General features: G+C 37.5%; 1 protein-coding gene across 2 annotated transcripts in view; it reads right to left on the reverse strand.

The window, feature by feature from the left end:
* Window positions 1-19392, reverse strand: part of PSD3 (pleckstrin and Sec7 domain containing 3) — a 674080-nt gene that overhangs the window by 504596 nt on the left and 150092 nt on the right. For both annotated transcript variants that reach the window (XM_043562534.1, XM_043562543.1), the window contains exon 2: window positions 15613-15721. In XM_043562534.1, coding sequence (XP_043418469.1) covers window positions 15613-15721 — 109 coding nt within the window. The remainder of the gene's footprint in view (window positions 1-15612; window positions 15722-19392) is intronic.

The following is a 19392-nucleotide window of genomic DNA, read 5'->3' on the forward strand; positions in this document are numbered from 1 at the left end:
CACTTTCAGATCACAATGCTATGGAACTTGAAATCAACCACAGGAAAAATTCTGGAAAACCTCCAAAAGCATGGAGGTTAAAGAACATCCTACTAAAAGACTGAATGGGTCAACCAGGCAATTAGAGAAGAAATTAAAAAATATATGGAAACAGGGGCGCCTGGGTGGCGCAGTCGGTTAAGCGTCCGACTTCAGCCAGGTCACGATCTCGCGGTCCGTGAGTTCGAGCCCCGTGTCGGGCTCTGGGCTGATGGCTCAGAGCCTGGAGCCTGTTTCCGATTCTGTGTCTCCCTCTCTCTCTGCCCCTCCCCCGTTCATGCTCTGTCTCTCTCTGTCCCAAAAAAAAAAAAAAAAAAAAATATATGGAAACAAATGAAAATGAAAATACAACAATCCAAACGCTTTGGGATGCAGCAAAGGCAGTCCTAACAGGTGAATACACTGCAATCCAGGCCTACCTCAAGAAACAAGAAAAATCCGAAATACAAAATACAAAATCTAACAGCACACCTAAAGGAACTAGAAGCAGAACAGCAAAGACACCCCAAACCCAGCAAAAGAAGAGAAATAATAAAGATCAGAGCAGAAATAAACAATATAGAATACAAAAAAACAGTGGAGCAGATCAATGAAACCACGGGTTGGTTTTTTGGAAAAAAAAAATTGATAAACCTCTAGCCAGACTTCTCAAAAAGAAAAGACAGAGGACCCAAATAGATAAAATCATGAAGGAAAATGGAATTATTACAACCAATCCCTCAGAAATACAAGCAATTATCAGGGAATACTATGAAAAATTGTATGCCAACAAAATGGACAACCTGGAAGAAATGGACAAATTCCTAAACTCCCACACACTTCCAAAACTCAAATAGGAAGAAATAGAAAATTTGAACAAACCCATAACTAGTGAAGAAATTGAATCAGTTATCAAAAATCTCCCAACAATTAAGAGTCCAGGATCAGATGGCTTCCCTGAGGAATTCTACCAGACATTTAAAGCAAAGATAATACCTATCCTTCTCAAGCTGTTCCAAAAAATAGAAAGGGAAGGAAAACTTCCAGACTCATTCTATGAAGCCAGCATTACTTTGATTCCCAAACCAGACAGAGACCCAGCAAAAAAAGAGAACTACAGGCCAATATCCCTGATGAATATGGATGCAAAAATTCTCAACACGATACTAGCAAATCAAATTCACAGCATACAAAAAGAATTGTTCACCATGATCAAGTGGGATTCATTCCTGGGCTGCAGGGCTAGTTCAATATTCGCCAATCAATCAATGTGATACATCACAATAAAAGAAAACATAAGAACCATATGATCCTGTCAATAGATACAGAAAATGCATTAGACAAAATACAGCATCCTTTCTTAACAAAAACCCTTGAGAAAGTAGGGATAGAAGGATACTTAAACATCATAAAAGCCATTTATGAAAGGCCCACAGCTAATATCATCCTCAATGGGGAAAAACTGAGAGCTTTCCCCCTGAGATCAGGAACACGACAGGGATGTCCACTTTCGCCAGTGTTGTTTAACATAGTGTTGGAAGTCCTAGCCTCAGCAATCAAACAACAAAATTAAATCAAAGGCATCAAAACTGTTAAAGATGAAGTCAAGTTTTCACTTTTTGCAGATGACATGATATTATACATGGAAAACCCGGCAGACTCCACCAAAAGTCTGCTAGAACTGATACACAAATTCAGCAAATTTGTAGGGTACAAAATGAATGTACAGAAATTGGTTGCATTTTTATACACCAATAATGAAGCAACAGAAAGAAATAAAGAATCTGATCCCATTCACAATTGCACCAAGAATCATAAAATACCTAGGGATAAATCTAACCAAAGATGTAAAAGTCCTGTATGTGAAAACTATAGAAAGCTTATGAAGGAAATTGAAGAAGATACAAAGAAATGGAAAAACATTTCATGCTCATGGATTGGAAGAATAAATATTGTTAAAGTATTAATACTACCGAAAGCAATCTACACATTCAATGCAATCCCAATCAAAACTGCACCAGCATTCTTCTGAAAGCTAGAACAAGTAATCCTAAAATTTGTAAGGAACCACAAAAGACCCTGAATAACCAAAGTAGTATTGAAGAAGACGACCAAAGTGGGAGGCATCACAATCCCAGACTTTAACCTCTATACAAAGCTGTAATCATCAAGACAGCATGGTATTGGCACAAAAACAGACACATAGACCAATGGAATAGAATTGAGCCCCAGAACTGGGCCCACAAATGTATGGCCAATTAATCTTTGACAAAGCAGGAAAGAGTATCCAATGGAAAAAAGACAGTCTCTTTAATAAATGGTGCTGGGAGAACTGGACAGCAACATGCAGAAGATTGAAACTAGATCACTTTCTCACAGCATTCACAAAAATAAACTCAAAATGGATAAAGGACCTGAATGTGAGACAGGAAACCATCCAAACCCTAGAGGAGAAAGCAGGGAAAGACCTCTCTGACCTCAGCCGTAGCAATTTCTTACTTGACACATCCCCAAAGGCAAGGGAATTAGAAACAAAAATGAACTATTGGGACCTCATCAAGATAAAAAGCTTCTGCACCGCAAAGGAAAGAAATCAACAAAATAAAAGGCAACAGATGGAATGGGAAAATATATTTGCAAATGACATATCAGACAAAGGACTAGTATCCAAAATCTATAAAGAACTCACCAAACTCTGCACCTGAGAAACAAATAATCCAGTGAAGAAATGGGCAGAAGACATGAATGGACACTTTTCTAAAGAAGACATCCAGATGGCCAATAGACACATGTAATGATGGTGGGAATGCAAACTGGTGCAGCTGCTCTGGAAAACAGGGTGGAGGTTCCTCAAAACATTAAAAATAGATCTACCCTATGACCCAGCAATAGCACTGCTAGGAATTTACCCAAGGGATACAGGAGTGCTGATGCATAGGGGCATTTGTACCCCAATGTTTATAGCAGCACTTTCAACAACAGCCAAATTATGGAAAGAGCCTAAACGTCCATCAACTGATGAATGGGTAAAGAAGATGTGGTTTATTGTATACAATGGAATACTACTTGACAATGAGAAAGAATGAAATCTGGCCATTTGTAGCAACGTGGATGGAAGTGGAGAGTGTTATGCTAAGTGAAATAAGTCAGGCAGAGAAAGATGGTTACCACATGTTTTCACTCATATGTGGATCCTGAGAAACTTAACAGAGAACCATCGGGGAGGGGAAGGGGGAATAAAATTTACAGAGAGGGAGGGAGGCAAACCACGAGAGACTCTAAAATACTGAGAACAAACTGAGGGTTGATGGGAGGGTGGGGGAGAGGGGAAAGTGGGTGATGGGCATTGAGAAGGGCACCTGTTGGCATGAGCACAGGGTGTTGTATGGAAACCAATTTGACAATAAATTATATTTAATATAAAAAATGAATTAAAAATAAAACTAAAAAAACAAACAAACAAACAAACAAAAACCCAGACCATTAAAAACTACTGCCTATCAAGCACAGTCTGTGAGATAGCTAAAATAATAGGACATCTGGACATCTTGCCAACTTAAGAAGGACCAAGGAATGGTGAGTCAGTCTAATATATAGTTGTGTATTATACTGTAAAATCATTTCTCTGCTTTTCATCATGGGTAGGAAGGAAGCTGGAAAGTGGAAAGGAAGGAGCAAACTAAATAAAATGTGCCAAAGATAGAGGATTTACGAAAGGACTAAGTATAAAATTATAAACCAACTTGTATCTGTGATGAAGACAAGAACAATAATACAACTAAAGACCCCAGAATTAGATTTGTCATCAGTTACTTTGTATAATTGTGGTTTTCTAAACCAACCCATTTTTCTGAAAACAATGTCTCCTAGCTTTCCTGGGTCCTAAAGCCAGATGCAAAGATTAGATAGGAACACGAATAAGGTTAGGCTGCAGTGTTACTTTGTTTGCATGTTGCTCGGGATGAGAATCAGGAATTCTATGTATATGGAGCAGTGTCAACACAAATCAGTAAGACGCTCTACATTTACCCAATACATTCTATCATTAAGAGTTATTCAGCTTCATTCTCACACCATAAGCAAAAAAATAACTCAAAATGGATCACAGACCTAAATCTAAGAGTCAGAACTATAAAACTTAAAAAACAATATTAGCAATACATCTTCTTGACCTTGGATTAGGCACAAGGTTCTTAAATATCAAAAGCACAAGCAACAAAAGAATTGATAAACTGGACTTGATCAAAACTTTAAAATTTCGTGCTGCAAATGATACTATCAGGAAAGTAAAGACAACCCACAAAATGGGAGAAAATATTTGCAAATAATATCTCTGAAAAGGGACCTGTATACAGAACATACAAACAACTCTTAAAACCTAATCATAATAAGATAAACCAATTAAAAACTAGGCAAAGGATCTGAATAGACATTTCCCCAAAGGAGATATAAATAAGCCACTAAGCACATGAAAAGATGATCAACATCATTAGTCACTGACGAAATTGAAAACAAAACCACAATGAGATTCTACCTCACATCCACTAGCATAGTTATAACAAAAAGGTAATAGCAAGTGTTGGCAAGAATGTGGGGAAATTGGAACCCTTGTACACAGCTGATGGGAATACAAAATGGTGCAACCACTGTGGAAAAAATTTAGAAGTTCCTCAAAAGGTTTAACATAGAATCACCATATGATCCAGCAATTCTGCTTCTGGTACATACCCAAAAGAAATGAAAGTATACATCCACACAAAAACCTATACCCAAATTTTCATAAAACCATTATTCATAATAGCCCCAAAGTAGAAACAACCCAAATATACATCAAATGAATAGATAAATAAAATGTTACCTTTTCATATAATAAAATATTCTGCAATTTATTATGGAATGAAGTAGTGATGCTACAGCATGGATGAAAACAATACAAGTGAAAAAAAAGCTAATCATAAAAGACCACATAAAAGACTCAGTTACATGAAGTGTCTAGAATAAGTAAATCCACAGAGACAAAAAATAATTCAGTGATCACCTACTGAAGTAGGAAGGGGGATACAGAGTGACTGCTAAGGCATATAGTCTTTTCTTTTTAGGGTGATCAAAATATTCTAAATTAACTGTGGTGATACATACACAACTCAACTCTCTGAACATACTAAAAACCACTGAAGTTTATACTTTAAACGGATTAATTATGTGGCATTATAAGCTACATCTCAATAAGGCTTTTAAAAATCAATACCACTTCTGAGTATATATCCAAAGGAAATGAAATAAGTATCTCAAGATATCTACACCCCCATGCTCACTACAGTATTCACTGTAGCCAAAACATGGAAAGAACTTAACTGTTCATCAACAAATAAACTGATAAAGAAAATGTGGTATATACAATGGAATATTTTTCGGTCATGAGAAGGAAGGAAATCTGCCACTTGCAACAACATGGTTGGACCTTAACAGCATTATGCTAAGTGAGGCAAGTCAGACAGAGACAAGTACCACATGATCACACTTTTATGTGGAATCTAAAAAAGTCAACACAAAGGAACAGAGTAGACTGGTGGTTACCAGGGGCAAAGGGGTAGGGAATGGGGAGATGTTGGTCAAAGGCTAAAAACTTCCAATCAAAAACTAAGTAAGTTGTGGGATGTAATGTACAGCTTGGTAACTATAGTTAACAATATGGTATTGCATACTTGAAATCTGCTTACAGAGTATATCTTAAATGTGTTCACCACAGAAAGAAAGAAAGAAAGAAAGAAAGAAAGAAAGAAAGAAAGAAAGAAAGAAAGAAAGAAAAAGAAAGAAACTATGTGAGGTGATAGATGTGTTAACTAAACTTAATGTGGTAATCACTTCACAATATACATACTTATCAAGTCATCACATTGGATACCTTAAACCTATACAATGTTATCTGCCAATTGTATATATCAATAAAACTGGAGAAAAAAAGAGTTATTCGTATTTCTGGGTTACTATGATAGATAAGGACACAAGTTTGCCTCCTCTCCTTTTCTAAGTCCCATTAAAATGCCAAATTTAAGGGGCACCTGGGTGGCTCAGTCAGTTAAACATCCAACTCGGTTTCAGCTCAGGTCATGATCTCATAGTTTGTTGGTTCAAGCCCTGCATTGGGCTCTGTATTGACAGCATGGAGCCTGCTTGAGACTCTCTCTTTCTCCCTCTTTCTCTCTGTCCCTCCCCCACTTACTCGCACACCCTCTCACTCTCTCTCTCAAAAATAAATAAACTTTAAAAATAAATGACAAATTTCAAAACAAATTTGTTAACAATGCTTAGAAAAAGAGGAACATTATTAAGCCAGAGATTTTAATGAGTTTGTCAGACTAAAAGGGATAGGGTTATAATCATAGACAAAATAAAGCAGAAATCACAACCAAGAACTAATCCAGAAGGCTTTTGTTACCCTAATGGTAAAACCACAGAGAAGCTAAACGCCCAGGGTTGACAGGTATCCACACCCAGAATGGGAAGCAGAACAGATGTCACTGTGATTAACTGAAGAATTACCTACAAAGCAGCTTCCCATTTTGTCCCCTCTTCCACCATTCTCCCTACCTAGAAGCTTGTTGGCATCAAAAGCACCTAGCCCACCCACGTACCCCTATACTAGTCCATAAATCTCAGCTCACCAAGATTCTTCTCAGCCCTTCTCTATCAGCCCTCCCTCCTCCTCAAGGAAGAGGCCTGCTGGGGATATAATCCACACATACAGAGAAATTCTAGCTATCTATATTTGGGAACTCAGTCTTTCATTCGTGCATATGAATGGGGAAAAAACAACTCCAACAGACATTTGAGGAAAAACAGTGGCTTCCAAGAGAAGTTCCAAGATTTAATAAAATAGAACTGACCCTGGATGAAGTAGAAATTCCAGAAACAGAAGGTAATCTTGGGAAAACAACTCTAATTAATTCTTTAGAGATTCAACATAATAATGCATACACGAAAGAACAGATTGCAGGGAAACCTGAGTGTCAGAGAATGGGAAAGAACTTTTGAAATTATAAGTATAATTATCAAAGTGAATCTTTTATTAGAAAGCTTTTAATTACATATTTTAAAATAGAAGAGGGGTGCCTAGGTGGCTCAGTTGGTTAAGCATCCAACTTCAGCTCAGGTTATGATCTTGTGGTCAATGAGTTCAAGCCCCACGTCGGTCTCTGTGCTGACAGGTCAGAGCCTGGAACCTGCTTCAGATTCTGTGTCTCCCTCTTTCTCTGCTCTTCCCCCACTCATACTCTGTATCTCTCTCAAAAGTAAATAAACATTAAAAAAATTTTTTTAATTTTTTTAAATAGGAAAGAAAAATTAAGAGACATTGATGATTAATCAAATGCAAGTGAACCAACAGCCATCTAGTAGGAATTTCAAAGTAAAAACCATTTAAAAAGTGGAAAGGGAATAATTTAAAAATAATAGAACAAATGGTCCCAAAGCTACAGAAAGATATGACCAGAAAGGCTCAACAAGTACCATGCAGAAAATACAATGATTCATGCCTCCTGACATGTCAGAGGGCAGAGAGAAAGTGTCCAGAGAGAAAGAGCAGGTGACAAAAAGGAGCAAGCATCAGAGTGGCCATGGTACCAATGGATCCAACAGAAAGGGAAGCAGTAACATCAGACTTCTGAAAGGAAATAACGTGAACCTAGACTTTAATTCTGTGGGAAAAAGCAACAAAGCATAAAAACAAAATAGTCATTTTCTGACATAAAAGCTTTAGGAATTTTACCAATCCCAGAACCTCTCCAAAAGTATTACTAAAGGGTAAAGGACAGACTCCAGTCAAAAAAAAAAAAGGATTCCAAGAATGAAACATGCAATCCAAAAAGCAGTACATCTAATCAAGAATACAATATAAACAATTCTTTTAAATCTAAGGAGAACAGGGACACCTGGATGGCTCCATCAGTTCAGCATCTGACTTGGGCTCAGGTCATGATCTCATGGTCCGTGAGTTTGAGCCCCACATCGGGCTCTGTGCTGACAGCTCAGAGTCTGGAGCCTGTTTTGGGTTCTGTGTCTCCCTCTCTCTCTGCCCCTCCCCCGCTCAAGCGTTGTCTCTGTCTCTCTCAAAAATAAATAAACATTAAAAAAAATCTAAGGAGAACAGCTGTATAAAGGCATAGAAAACTTTTAGCAAAAATTAGAACAAGTTTGTCAGAAGGTTCTAAGAAGGATGTGTTCATGATGATAATGAATTGCTTGTTACAAATAATCCAATTAATAGGCAAGGAACAGGAGTACACTGGTTGGGATGAGCACTGGGTGTTATATGTAAGTGACATATCACTAAATTACATTCTTGAAAACATTATTACACTTTATGTTAACTAACTTGGATTTAAATTAAAATTAAAAAAGAGAGAGAGAGAGGTGAGAAGAAGCTTATTTTCTTTTGGACATACTTGTATGAGAATTTGGGGCTGGCATTACAGCAGCCATCTTGATAACATGAGGGGACATGTCTTGGATGAATGCTAACAGGTTACAGATGGCAAAGGGAAGTGATGGGAACATCTATGTCCTTGTTGATACCTTGCACACTGGAACAACTAAACTGGAAACTCCTACCTTTTAACCCTTCTTTACATTGGATAATAAGGTTTTATCAATGTTCAAAAATAATAATAATAATCCAGTTACAGCTAGTGATAAAGTAAAGACATAACAATTGATCAGTAAATTATAACAACCTGCTGGCCCCTCCCCTCACTTTTTTCTCCTCTCTGCTCTGGTTAGCTGTACAACCACGAACAGCACGTTACAGACACAGGATCTACTTGCGTTTCACATCAGGTCCAACTACACTACCTGGACTCTACATTCTGTAAATGCTGGTGCTGGATTTTAAATTTTTAGAGTCAACCTATAGTAAAAACACAAAAGATTGTGTCCTAGTTTCAGAACAGAATGTAAATGCCATAAGTCTTATAAAAGTATAGGTGAGACAGATGGAGGCTCAGCCTGGAGAAGGGCAGCTGGAGGGGAGATGCAGAGGCACCGCATTCTTATCTTACAGAAGAATGTCATAAGATGACTATTTAGAATCCATGGCTTATGAAACACAGTTTCAAATATTAATATTTAAAAACCATAGCTGTAACCAAGTAAACAATAAAAACACAACTTTTGGTATGGGGGAATGAATAAACTATAATACAGATGTTAGCATATTATCTATGAGGCAACTACAGTAAAAGCTTTTCCAAAAAGTGAAAGGAAAAAAAGGTAGGAGAAAAAAGCAATAATCAGTCAAGACAGCAATCACTACCACAGGGAAGAACTGGGAGAGAGAATGTTGTGGGATCCTCACTCAGAGGAAGAAGAGTCAGGTTCACGGTTTGGAGAGAGAAAGATTTAGAGAATAGTACTAACAATGTGCCCCTAAGGGAGGGAATGGAGAGTGGCAAAGAAGATAACTCTTGTTTTTTGGCCACGTATAATTTGTTAAAAGTTATATTTTTCAGATTATACACACATATCATTTTGGTAATAAGAACTTAAATTTCCTATTTAAAATAAAAAATAAATGCCTACATCTGAAGGAGTAAAAGCTAGTTATGTCCATTTTCCTCTATTAAATTTGGTACAGTGTTTTGTTTGAGATAATATTCAATGCTGAAGAGGTTGTGAAGGATGAACATTAATGTACCCAGAGGAGAATCTGAATAGGAACAATCTTACTTTTTTTTTAAATGTTTATTTATTTTTGACAGAGAAAGAGACAGAGCATGAGCAGGCAAGGGGCAGAGAGAGAGGGAGTCACAAAATCCAAAGCAAGCTCCATGCTCTGAGCTGTCAGCCCAGAGCCCAGCACGGGGCTCAAATTCACTAACCTTGAGACTATGATCTGAGCCAAAGTCGGACACTTAACCAACTGATCCACCCAGGTACCCCAGAACAATCTTTCTGTTAAACAGTTTGTTAAATGTGGATTTTAGTTCTGTTCACTACTATTCCCAAGACCTAGAACAATGTCTGCTACAGAGTAATATATTCAGTGAACGAGGAAGAAATAAGAAGAAACATCCATGTACTTTTGGGTATGGAACTTACAAACAAACAAACAAAAAATCAGAAGTAAACTTTACCAAAATTAGAACATATTGTTTGGAATTACAGAAGCTCTTTTCTCCCCCCTTCTTTTCACTTCTCTACAGATAACATATGATAAGCAAGGATCAAAAAAGAGTTCATCAGTCCCTACCAAATGTAAACCTAAATATGTACACTTAACCAAGCACTGTGGGGGTTTTTATTCTACTATCTGTATTTTTTATTTTCTGTAAGTTATATTTGTTTCTTGCTCAAATATGCATGTCCCTGCTTCACACTTTCCCTTCATCATAATGGTTTCTTTTCCTTCTTTTATCTTTTAAACAAACCAATTTTACAATTTCAGAATATTCTACTGTCTCTAGTTCTTTGGGTCTTGATTCCCTATTTGTTGTGAATGTTGATTCCGCACCCCCCCCCCTTCCACGGAAGCTCCTTTTTTGCATTTATGCCATTTTATTGTGAGTTGATCAATATTATGGATTACTGATTTATTAACATGGGGGTTTTCTTTGTCCTGAGCTGTGAGACAATCCCTCAGAGTAGTTTTGCATACTCCAGCAATAATGTGTGGAGTTTCTCCAGTCTGTGAAACTGAAAACTGAAGAAAACCTCATTTAAAATGGAGTGGGCAGGCCAGAAGGGAAGTTCTCGTGCCCTACCACTGGTCAACTGCAGACCCCAGCATGAAGAGCAGTATTGTGCTTTCGCTACAGGAAAAAACCTACTTTATGATTCCAGCAGCAGAAAGGAAGAATTTTTCCTTGGCCAGCAATAAGCTCAGCCAATAATACCACAACTCACCCAATGAGAAACTGTTACCACCCTAAACTCTTGCTTTCCTCCAACAAACTTTTGTTGAAAGCATCCCCTCCCATTTTCCTCTTTTTCTCTATAATGTTCCTTTCCTTTGATCTTGGAACTTGCTTATGTTTTGCCATAGTTTGCATGTCCCAAATTGCAATTCCTCTGCTATTGCTGAATAAACTGATTTTGCTAGTAAAATAACTGGCTTTTTTACTTTTAAGGTCAACAAGTCTAATACCAGTTTTATGTCAATTTCTAGATATCATGTGAAGATACACTTGAATCTCTACCCCATCTGTGCTGCAGGCTTGGATTTCAGTTCCACATGAGTTGACTTTTTCCCACTCTCAGAGCTCTGGAAAATCAGTGTATCAATCCCCTGCCCCCTTACCTCCTCCCTGACCTCTACCTCATTCTAAAGCATCTAAACTACCCTTGGGCAAGTTCGATAGTATTTCTGAAGCACATTTCTTCACCTACTTACCTTAAAAAGTTTACAAATCAATAAAGAATACAGCGTGAAAAAACATAAAGAACACAGGAGTGAGATTCTGTCAATTTGTAAGAGTCATATAAGTTGATTCCCCTTCTTAGAAGGCATCCCACAGGCCCCTTTACTTTCTCATGCACTTCTATAAGTCACCTGTTCTGCCTAAAAGTTGAGGAACAGAATCTTAATCTTCTTCAAAGAATTTCTCAAACATTTTTCCCTCCCAGATTTTGACCAAATCAGAGACTAACTAATGTTGGCCATCTGATACTGTCTTATGAACACTTCAAAAAACATACTTTCCCAAATTGAAGCCACCCTCCTGTTAAAGTGTACTTTATCTGACTAGTTTAGAAAAGCCATACTGGTCATCTAAGCAGTAACCTAAAGAGGAAAGGTATGGGAAGTAGAAAGTCTGAAAGGCACTGTCACTCAACTGCTAATTAATACAGGCCTTATGGTTAGCCCCAAGTGCAGCCCCTGTGATATCTCTTTTTATCTCTTTGAAGTTCAATGCAGCTCTACACATATTCTAATAGCTGACTAGAATGGAAGTGGGCAACCTATCTCTGGTGGCTCACAGCCTCATTAAATAACAGCACAACTGACATCACACATAGCCCAGAGCCTCTCAACAACTACCAACTACTGCTCTAGCCCTTGAGAAGCTCCTGAAAGCTGCAGCTCCCAGAAAGCAGAGGGAACACAGAAATTAAGGAAGCACAGTCACTTCTTTCTTTTCACTATAGTGATAAACAGATAATGAGAATCTAGATCTTAATTCCACGCCAAAAGATTCTTCCACCATTCACATGTTCTCCTGTACCCCATCCAACATTCTAAGCCTTGCCACTGATTCAAAATCCCTGCAATAAGCTATAGTTTGCAAATAATCTTGACTTGTTTCCCCTAGAACCTCCAACAACTCATGTTAAGTTGCTGCTCAATGGCAAAGTCTAAACCTTCTCTCCCTGTAGCAGTGACATTTTCCTTGGGCCTCACAGAGGATCACAAACCACGGGACCTTACCTGATCTGATTATGTCATTGCTAGGGTACCACCTGTCAGGTGATGCCTCCTGAGTATTACTGGGGATGCATCCATTTCTCCAGCAGGCTGCTTCTGGAGCACCTAGGTTAAGTCACTTATTTTTTTTTTCAACGTTTATTTATTTTTGGGACAGAGAGAGACAGAGCATGAACGGGGGAGGGGCAGAGAGAGGGAGACACAGAATCGGAAACAGGCTCCAGGCTCTGAGCCATCAGCCCAGAGCCTGACGCGGGGCTCGAACTCACGGACTGTGAGATCGTGACCTGGCTGAAGTCAGACACTTAACCGACTGCGCCACCCAGGCGCCCCTGTTAAGTCACTTATTTAATTTACTTTTTTTCTTTTTTAATGGAAAAAAAAAACCTTTGTGGGAAGAGATATGTCTATCAATCAAATTCAAATAGAACCACTGTCCTATTCTCTCTACTACCTTAACTCTACAGTCGTCTGAATTTGGGCAGTGTTTTGATGACAAATGACTAGTCTATGTAAAGAAACTTCAACAGTGTTTTTGAAATGAAAAAAAATATGCTATAATTTCTTTGTAAAGATATGAAAAGAGGGGCGCCTGGGTGGCGCAGTCGGTTAAGCGTCCGACTTCAACCAGGTCATGATCTCGCGGTCCGTGAGTTCGAGCCCCGCGACAGGCTCTGGGCTGATGGCTCAGAGCCTGGAGCCTGTTTCCGATTCTGTGTCTCCCTCTCTCTCTGCCCCTCCCCCGTTCATGCTCTGTCTCTCTCTGTCCCAAAAATAAATAAACGTTGAAAAAAAAATTAAAAAAAAAAAGATATGAAAAGAATACTTTCCAAGTCAATATAAACTTGCATTTTACAACCCTCCTATTGTAACCGATAGCTTCTGCTGCTCTGTTCCAATTTCCAGATCAATTCATCTTGATTTGCCACTTCCTCTCTGCACACCTGGATAAAATGCAAACTCTATCCTGCCTTAGGCCCAAATGATTTTGCCCCCCATTTAAACGATTATCTTTCTAAATTTAAACCAACCAGGCTAATCTCCTTCCTGTCCATGAAACAATTTTTATTTTCTGCCACCATACCTTTGGCTCATTCCATTCCCTCAATCTGAAATGCCCTCCCCTAAAACCTTACTAATCAGAACACTAGTCATTCTTTATGAAAAAGTTCAACTTCTAACTCTCCATGAAGTCACAGCTGAAAATGATCATCCCCCCCCCAATCACTTACAGATATGTTTCTCTCTGACCAAAGAATAAGCTCCTAAAGGGAAAGAATTATGTCTTTATTTCTTTGCACCCTCACAGTGCCCAGTACAGATAACTACACATAACTGTTATTGAGACATATTTACTCAATAAATACATGCATACTTTCACATCTGCAGAATAACATCACACCAGACACAAATAATACTAACTGCTTTTACCAAGGCAAATAAAAACAGGTTTTTTTTTTTTTTCTCAACGTTTTTATTTATTTTTGGGACAGAGAGAGACAGAGCATGAACGGGAGAGGAGCAGAGAGAGAGGGAGACACAGAATCGGAAGCAGGCTCCAGGCTCCGAGCCATCAGCCCAGAGCCTGACGCGGGGCTCGAACTCACAGACCACGAGATCGTGACCTGGCTGAAGTCGGACGCTTAACCGACTGCGCCACCCAGGCGCCCCTAAAAACAGGTTTAAAATGTCATTTTGATTTGACTCAGGTATACAGAGAAAACTACTCAAAACCTAGGAGTAAGGAATAACCAAACTCACCCACCAAGTCAGAGAACTATGCAGACATTTGATACTATCTCTACATAGTAAAGTAAAAATACTTTTTCTGAAAGAAAAATTAAAAAACACCTCTAATCAGCACAAAATCACAATGTGACATGCAAAGGCTATGCCAAGGAGTTTTAAATAGTCTTGGGTAAATCAGTATACCCTGTCTGAGAAATAATGAATAGATGAGTAAGTGCCCTAAAACTCAAGCCCAGAATAGTTAGGTATTTACGCTGAATGATAAATAACAAATTGGGGCACTATAATAAAAGCAGAATGATTTTTGGGGCACCTGGGTGGCTCAGTCAGTTAAGCATCCAACTTCAACTCAGGTCATGATCTCACAATTCATGAGTTCTGGTCCCATGAGCTGTCAGCACAGAGCCTGGAGCCTCCTTCAGATTCTGTGTCTGTCCCTCCCCTGCTCATGCTCTGTCTCTCAAAAATAAATAAACATTAAAAAAAATTTTTTTAAAGCAGAATGATTTTTAAAAAATAACCTAGCTGTTTTATTCTTCATCAAGAGTCCTCAACTATCGCTATATCTAATAAATATGCACCATTAGGTAAAAGAAATTATTAAATGGTTGCATATACACTGCATTCTTGCTATCCCCAAATATTATGGGGGTCCATTACCTAATCTTATCTAACATGTAAGTCAAAAATGCAGGTATTATTTGATTTTTTCAACTGAACAACAGCTACATTAGGTCAGATACCTTGACTACCCAAAACAAAAATCAGTGTCAGACAGTGATAGAATTGAGGAAAGTCATGACTATACTTCTAAATATCAACTTCAAATATGGTATGATGATGATAATGATTACAATAAACAATAACATTAGCAAACACTTTTATAACACTCGTTACATGCCAAACGTGGCTCTGAGATCTTTACATTCGTCAATTTACTTAAAACCCCCAAAAGAATTCTGAGACATGTATACTATCTTATTTACAACATGTATAGTCCCATTTTATAGATGAAAACGCTGAGGCACAAGCAGATTAGATAACTTACTCAAGGTCATACATCTCATAAGTTACAAGGCCAGGATTCAAACTTCGGAAGTCTAGCTCCACACCCAGGCTCCTAACCAAATGCAATATCCCTTTCTTAGCTAATTCCCAAGACAACTCATATCCCCTTTATCATGTACTGATTGAGTACTTCTCCACCTTCATTACTGCCTTCCTACCTTTTTGAAACTTGTTCACTTTATTCATCAAAACAATCTTTCTAAGATATAAAAGTGAAAAATGCAGGATGTGATTCTTGTAGTTTGTTCTGGGTAATTTCAGATCAGTTCTTGGTTGAAGAAATCTCAGCTTTTAACATCTGAAATCTCTGTAGCACTTCATATCTGTTACCTAAAGGAAGAGGGTAGGGAAACACTTACTAGTATCTGGAGGTTTCTCTTTAGATATGCCAAATAAAAATTCATATTTGGCCTTGGCAACACTCTGGGAATGAGACGATGCATTGTTAACCCAAACAAATGTCTCTGCCTGCAAAATTAAAACAAAAAAAAAAGTTATCATTAAAAACATATTAAAAATACATCATAAAACAAACCAACCACAAGAGAATGGTTAAGCAATAATGAAATATCTTCTTGACAGAATGCTACATGGCCATTAAAAATGAAACATAAAAAATATAATACAACAAAAATCAAAATACAAAATGATCACTGAAAGATTACAATTGTATAGAAAAATAAACATACATCTATAGGGGAATAAGAAATTTATGAAAACTTTGGCTTGATGGAGGGGGGCAGAATTATGGTACAATACTTGTTTAAAAAATTTTTTTAATGTTTACTTATTTTTGAGAGAGAGACAGAGTGCAAGCAGGGGAGGGGCAGAGAGAGAAGGAGACACAGAATCCAAACAGGCTCCCAGCTCTGAGCTGTCAACACAGAGCCCAATGCAGGGCTTGAACTCACAAACCCCAAGATCATGACCTGAGCCAAAGTTGTACACTTAACCAACCAGGTGCCCCTATTTTTTTAAATTGAAGTACAGTTGACATACAACATTATATTAGTTCAGGTATACAACATAGTGATACAAAACTCTCACCCCAAAAATTATAGTTACCATCTGCTACCATACAAAGTTATTACAATATGATTGACTATATTCCCTATACTATACTATTCATCCCCATGACTTACTTTATAATTAAGTTTGTACCTTAAGTTTGTATAATTAAGTTTGTACCTCTTAATCCCTTTCACCTATTTAGCCCATCCTCCCATCCTCCAACCCCCTAGCAACCACCAGTTTGTTCTCTGCATTTATGTTCTCTGCATTTATCTCTATTCTGAGTATGTTTTTGTTTGTTCGCTGGTTTTGTTTCTTTAGATTCTACTTATAAGTGAAATCATATGGTATTGTCTTTTTCCATCTGACTTATTTCACTTAGCAAAATACCCTCTAGGTGCCCACCCATAGTATCATAAAAGGCAAGCTTTCAGTCTTTTTTTATGGCTGAGTTTTATTCCATTTATACATACATACATACATATATATATATATATATACACACACACACACACACACACGTGTATGTATATATGTGTGTACACACATATATATGTATATGTACACACACACATATATGTATACCACATCACACCAATTCATTCATCTGTGGACGGGCACTTGGGTTGCTTCTGTATCTTGGATATTAGAAAAACACTGCAATACACATAGGAGTGCATACATCTTTTCAAATTAATGTTTTCTTTTTTTCTTCCAGAAGTAGAATTACTGGATCATATGATACTTCTATTTTTTATTTTTTGAGGAATTTCCATACTATTTTCCACATAGCTGTACCAATTTACATTCTCACCAATAGTGCATGAGGGTTCCCTTTTCTCCACATCCTAACAACTGTTATTTCTTGTCTTTTTGATAATAGTCATTAGCCATTCTACGTGAGGTGGTATCTCACTGTGATTTTAATTTACATTTCTCTGATGATTAGGGATGTTGACCATCTTTTCACATGTCTCTTGTCATCTGTATGTCTTCTTTGGAAAAATGTCTATTCAGGTCCTCTAATTTTTAATCAATTATTTATGGTTTTGTTTGGAGTTGAGTTGTAGGAGTTCTTTATATATTTTGGATGTTAACCCCTTATCAGATATATCATTTGCAAATGCCCTCTCACATTCAAGTATGTTTTTGTTTTGTTTTGTTGATGGTTTCTTTTGCTCTGCAGGAGCTCTTTAGTCTGATGTAGTCTGATGTAGTCCAAGAGTTTGTTTTTGCTTTGTTTCCCTTGCCTGAAGAGACAGATCCAGAAAAATACTGCTAAGGGTGATGTCCAAGAGTTGACTGCCTATGTTTTCATTTGAAGTTTCCTGATTCCAGGTATACAATTTTGTCCTTATTATTTTTATTATTATTATTATTTTTTATTTTAGAGAGAGAGAGAGAGAGGAGTACAAGCTAGGGAGGGGCACAGGGAGAGAGAATTTTAAACTCCACACTGAGCATGGAGCTTTGACACAGGCCTTGATCCCATGACCCTGGGATCATGACCTGAGCTGAAATCAAGAGTCAGATGCTCAACTGACTGAGCCACCCAGGCATCCCACATTTTGGTCTTTAATCTATTTTGAGTTTATTTTTGGTGCATGGTGTAAGAAAGTGGTCCAGTTTCACTCTTTTGCATGCTGCTGTCTAACTCTTTACTAAAGATACTGTCTTTTCCCAATGTATATTCTTGCCTTCTTTGTCATAGTTATTTACCATATAAGTATGGGGTTATTTCTTTTTTTTTTTTTTAATTTTTTTAAATGTTTTTATTTATTTTTGAGACAGAGAGAGACAGAGCATGAGCAGGGGAGGGGTAGAGAGAGAGGGAGACACAGAATCTGAAGTAGGCTCCAGGCTCTGAGCTGTCAGCACAGAGCCCGACACAGGGCTCAAACTCACATACCACGAGATCATGACCTGAGCCGAAGTCGGATGCTCAACCGACTGAGCCACCCAGGCGCCCCTGTATGGGGTTATTTCTTGGCTATCTGTCCTGTTCAATTGATCTATGTGTCTATTTTTGTTGCCAGAACCATATTGTTTTGAGTACTATAGATTTGCAGTATAGTTTGAAATGTGAGATTGTGATACTTACAACTTTGTGCTTCTTTCTCAAGAATACGTTGGCCATTCAGGGTCCTTTACAGTTCCATATAAATTTTACAACTGTTTGTTCTAGTTGTGGGAAAAATACTACTGTCATTTTGATAGGGATTGCACTGAATCTGTAGACTGTTGGATTAATATGTACATTTTAACATTAATTCTTCCAGTCCATAAACCTAGTATATCTTTCCACTTATTTGTGTCAGCTTCAAGTTCTTTCATCAATGTCTTACAGTTTTCAGAGTACAGGTCTTTCACCTTCTTGGTTAAATGTATTCCTAGGTATTTTACTCTTTTTGATACAGTTGTAAATGGGACTGTTTTCCTAATTTCTCTTTCTGCTAGTTCATTATTAGTATATAGAAATCCAACAGGTTTCTGTATATTAATTTTGTATTCTGCAACTTTACCAAGTTCATTTATCAGTTCTAATAGTTTTTTAGTGGATGTTTTAATTTTTCTATATATAATATAATGTTATCTGCATATAGCAACAGTTTTATTTCTTCCTTACCAATGTGGATACCTTTTATTTCTTTCTCTTGACTAACTGCTGCAGCTAAGACTTCCAGCACTATGTTGAATAAAAGTGGCCAAGAGTTAATTAACATCCTTGTCTTGTTCCTAGCCTTAGAGAAAAAGCTTTTAGCTTTTCACCATTGAGTATGATGTTATCTGTGGGTTGGCAGAATTTTTTAAATTAAACTTATGTTACTTTTCTGCAATTAGCAAAATGTATTTTATTCTTAGATGTGTCATGTTCCAAATGATTATCAATACCTATAGCACACAGCAGGAATATTTGTGTATGGGTTCTACTAAAATATGCTAACATAAAGAAGTCTTTCCCCAAAAAGACCTTATTTTTTATGTAATCAGAAACACCATTCAGCCAAACAGGGGGCACAGAGTATAAGTGCCACTCATCCCATTTATACTAACTCTCCTAAATTTAAGCATCTGTCCCAGTGTTCTCTGAAATTCCATAAAGTCCCCTATTTGAAAGATAAGCTACA

Source organism: Prionailurus bengalensis, chromosome B1 (assembly GCF_016509475.1).
Source record: "Prionailurus bengalensis isolate Pbe53 chromosome B1, Fcat_Pben_1.1_paternal_pri, whole genome shotgun sequence".
In the NCBI taxonomy this organism is placed as follows: domain Eukaryota; kingdom Metazoa; phylum Chordata; class Mammalia; order Carnivora; family Felidae; genus Prionailurus; species Prionailurus bengalensis.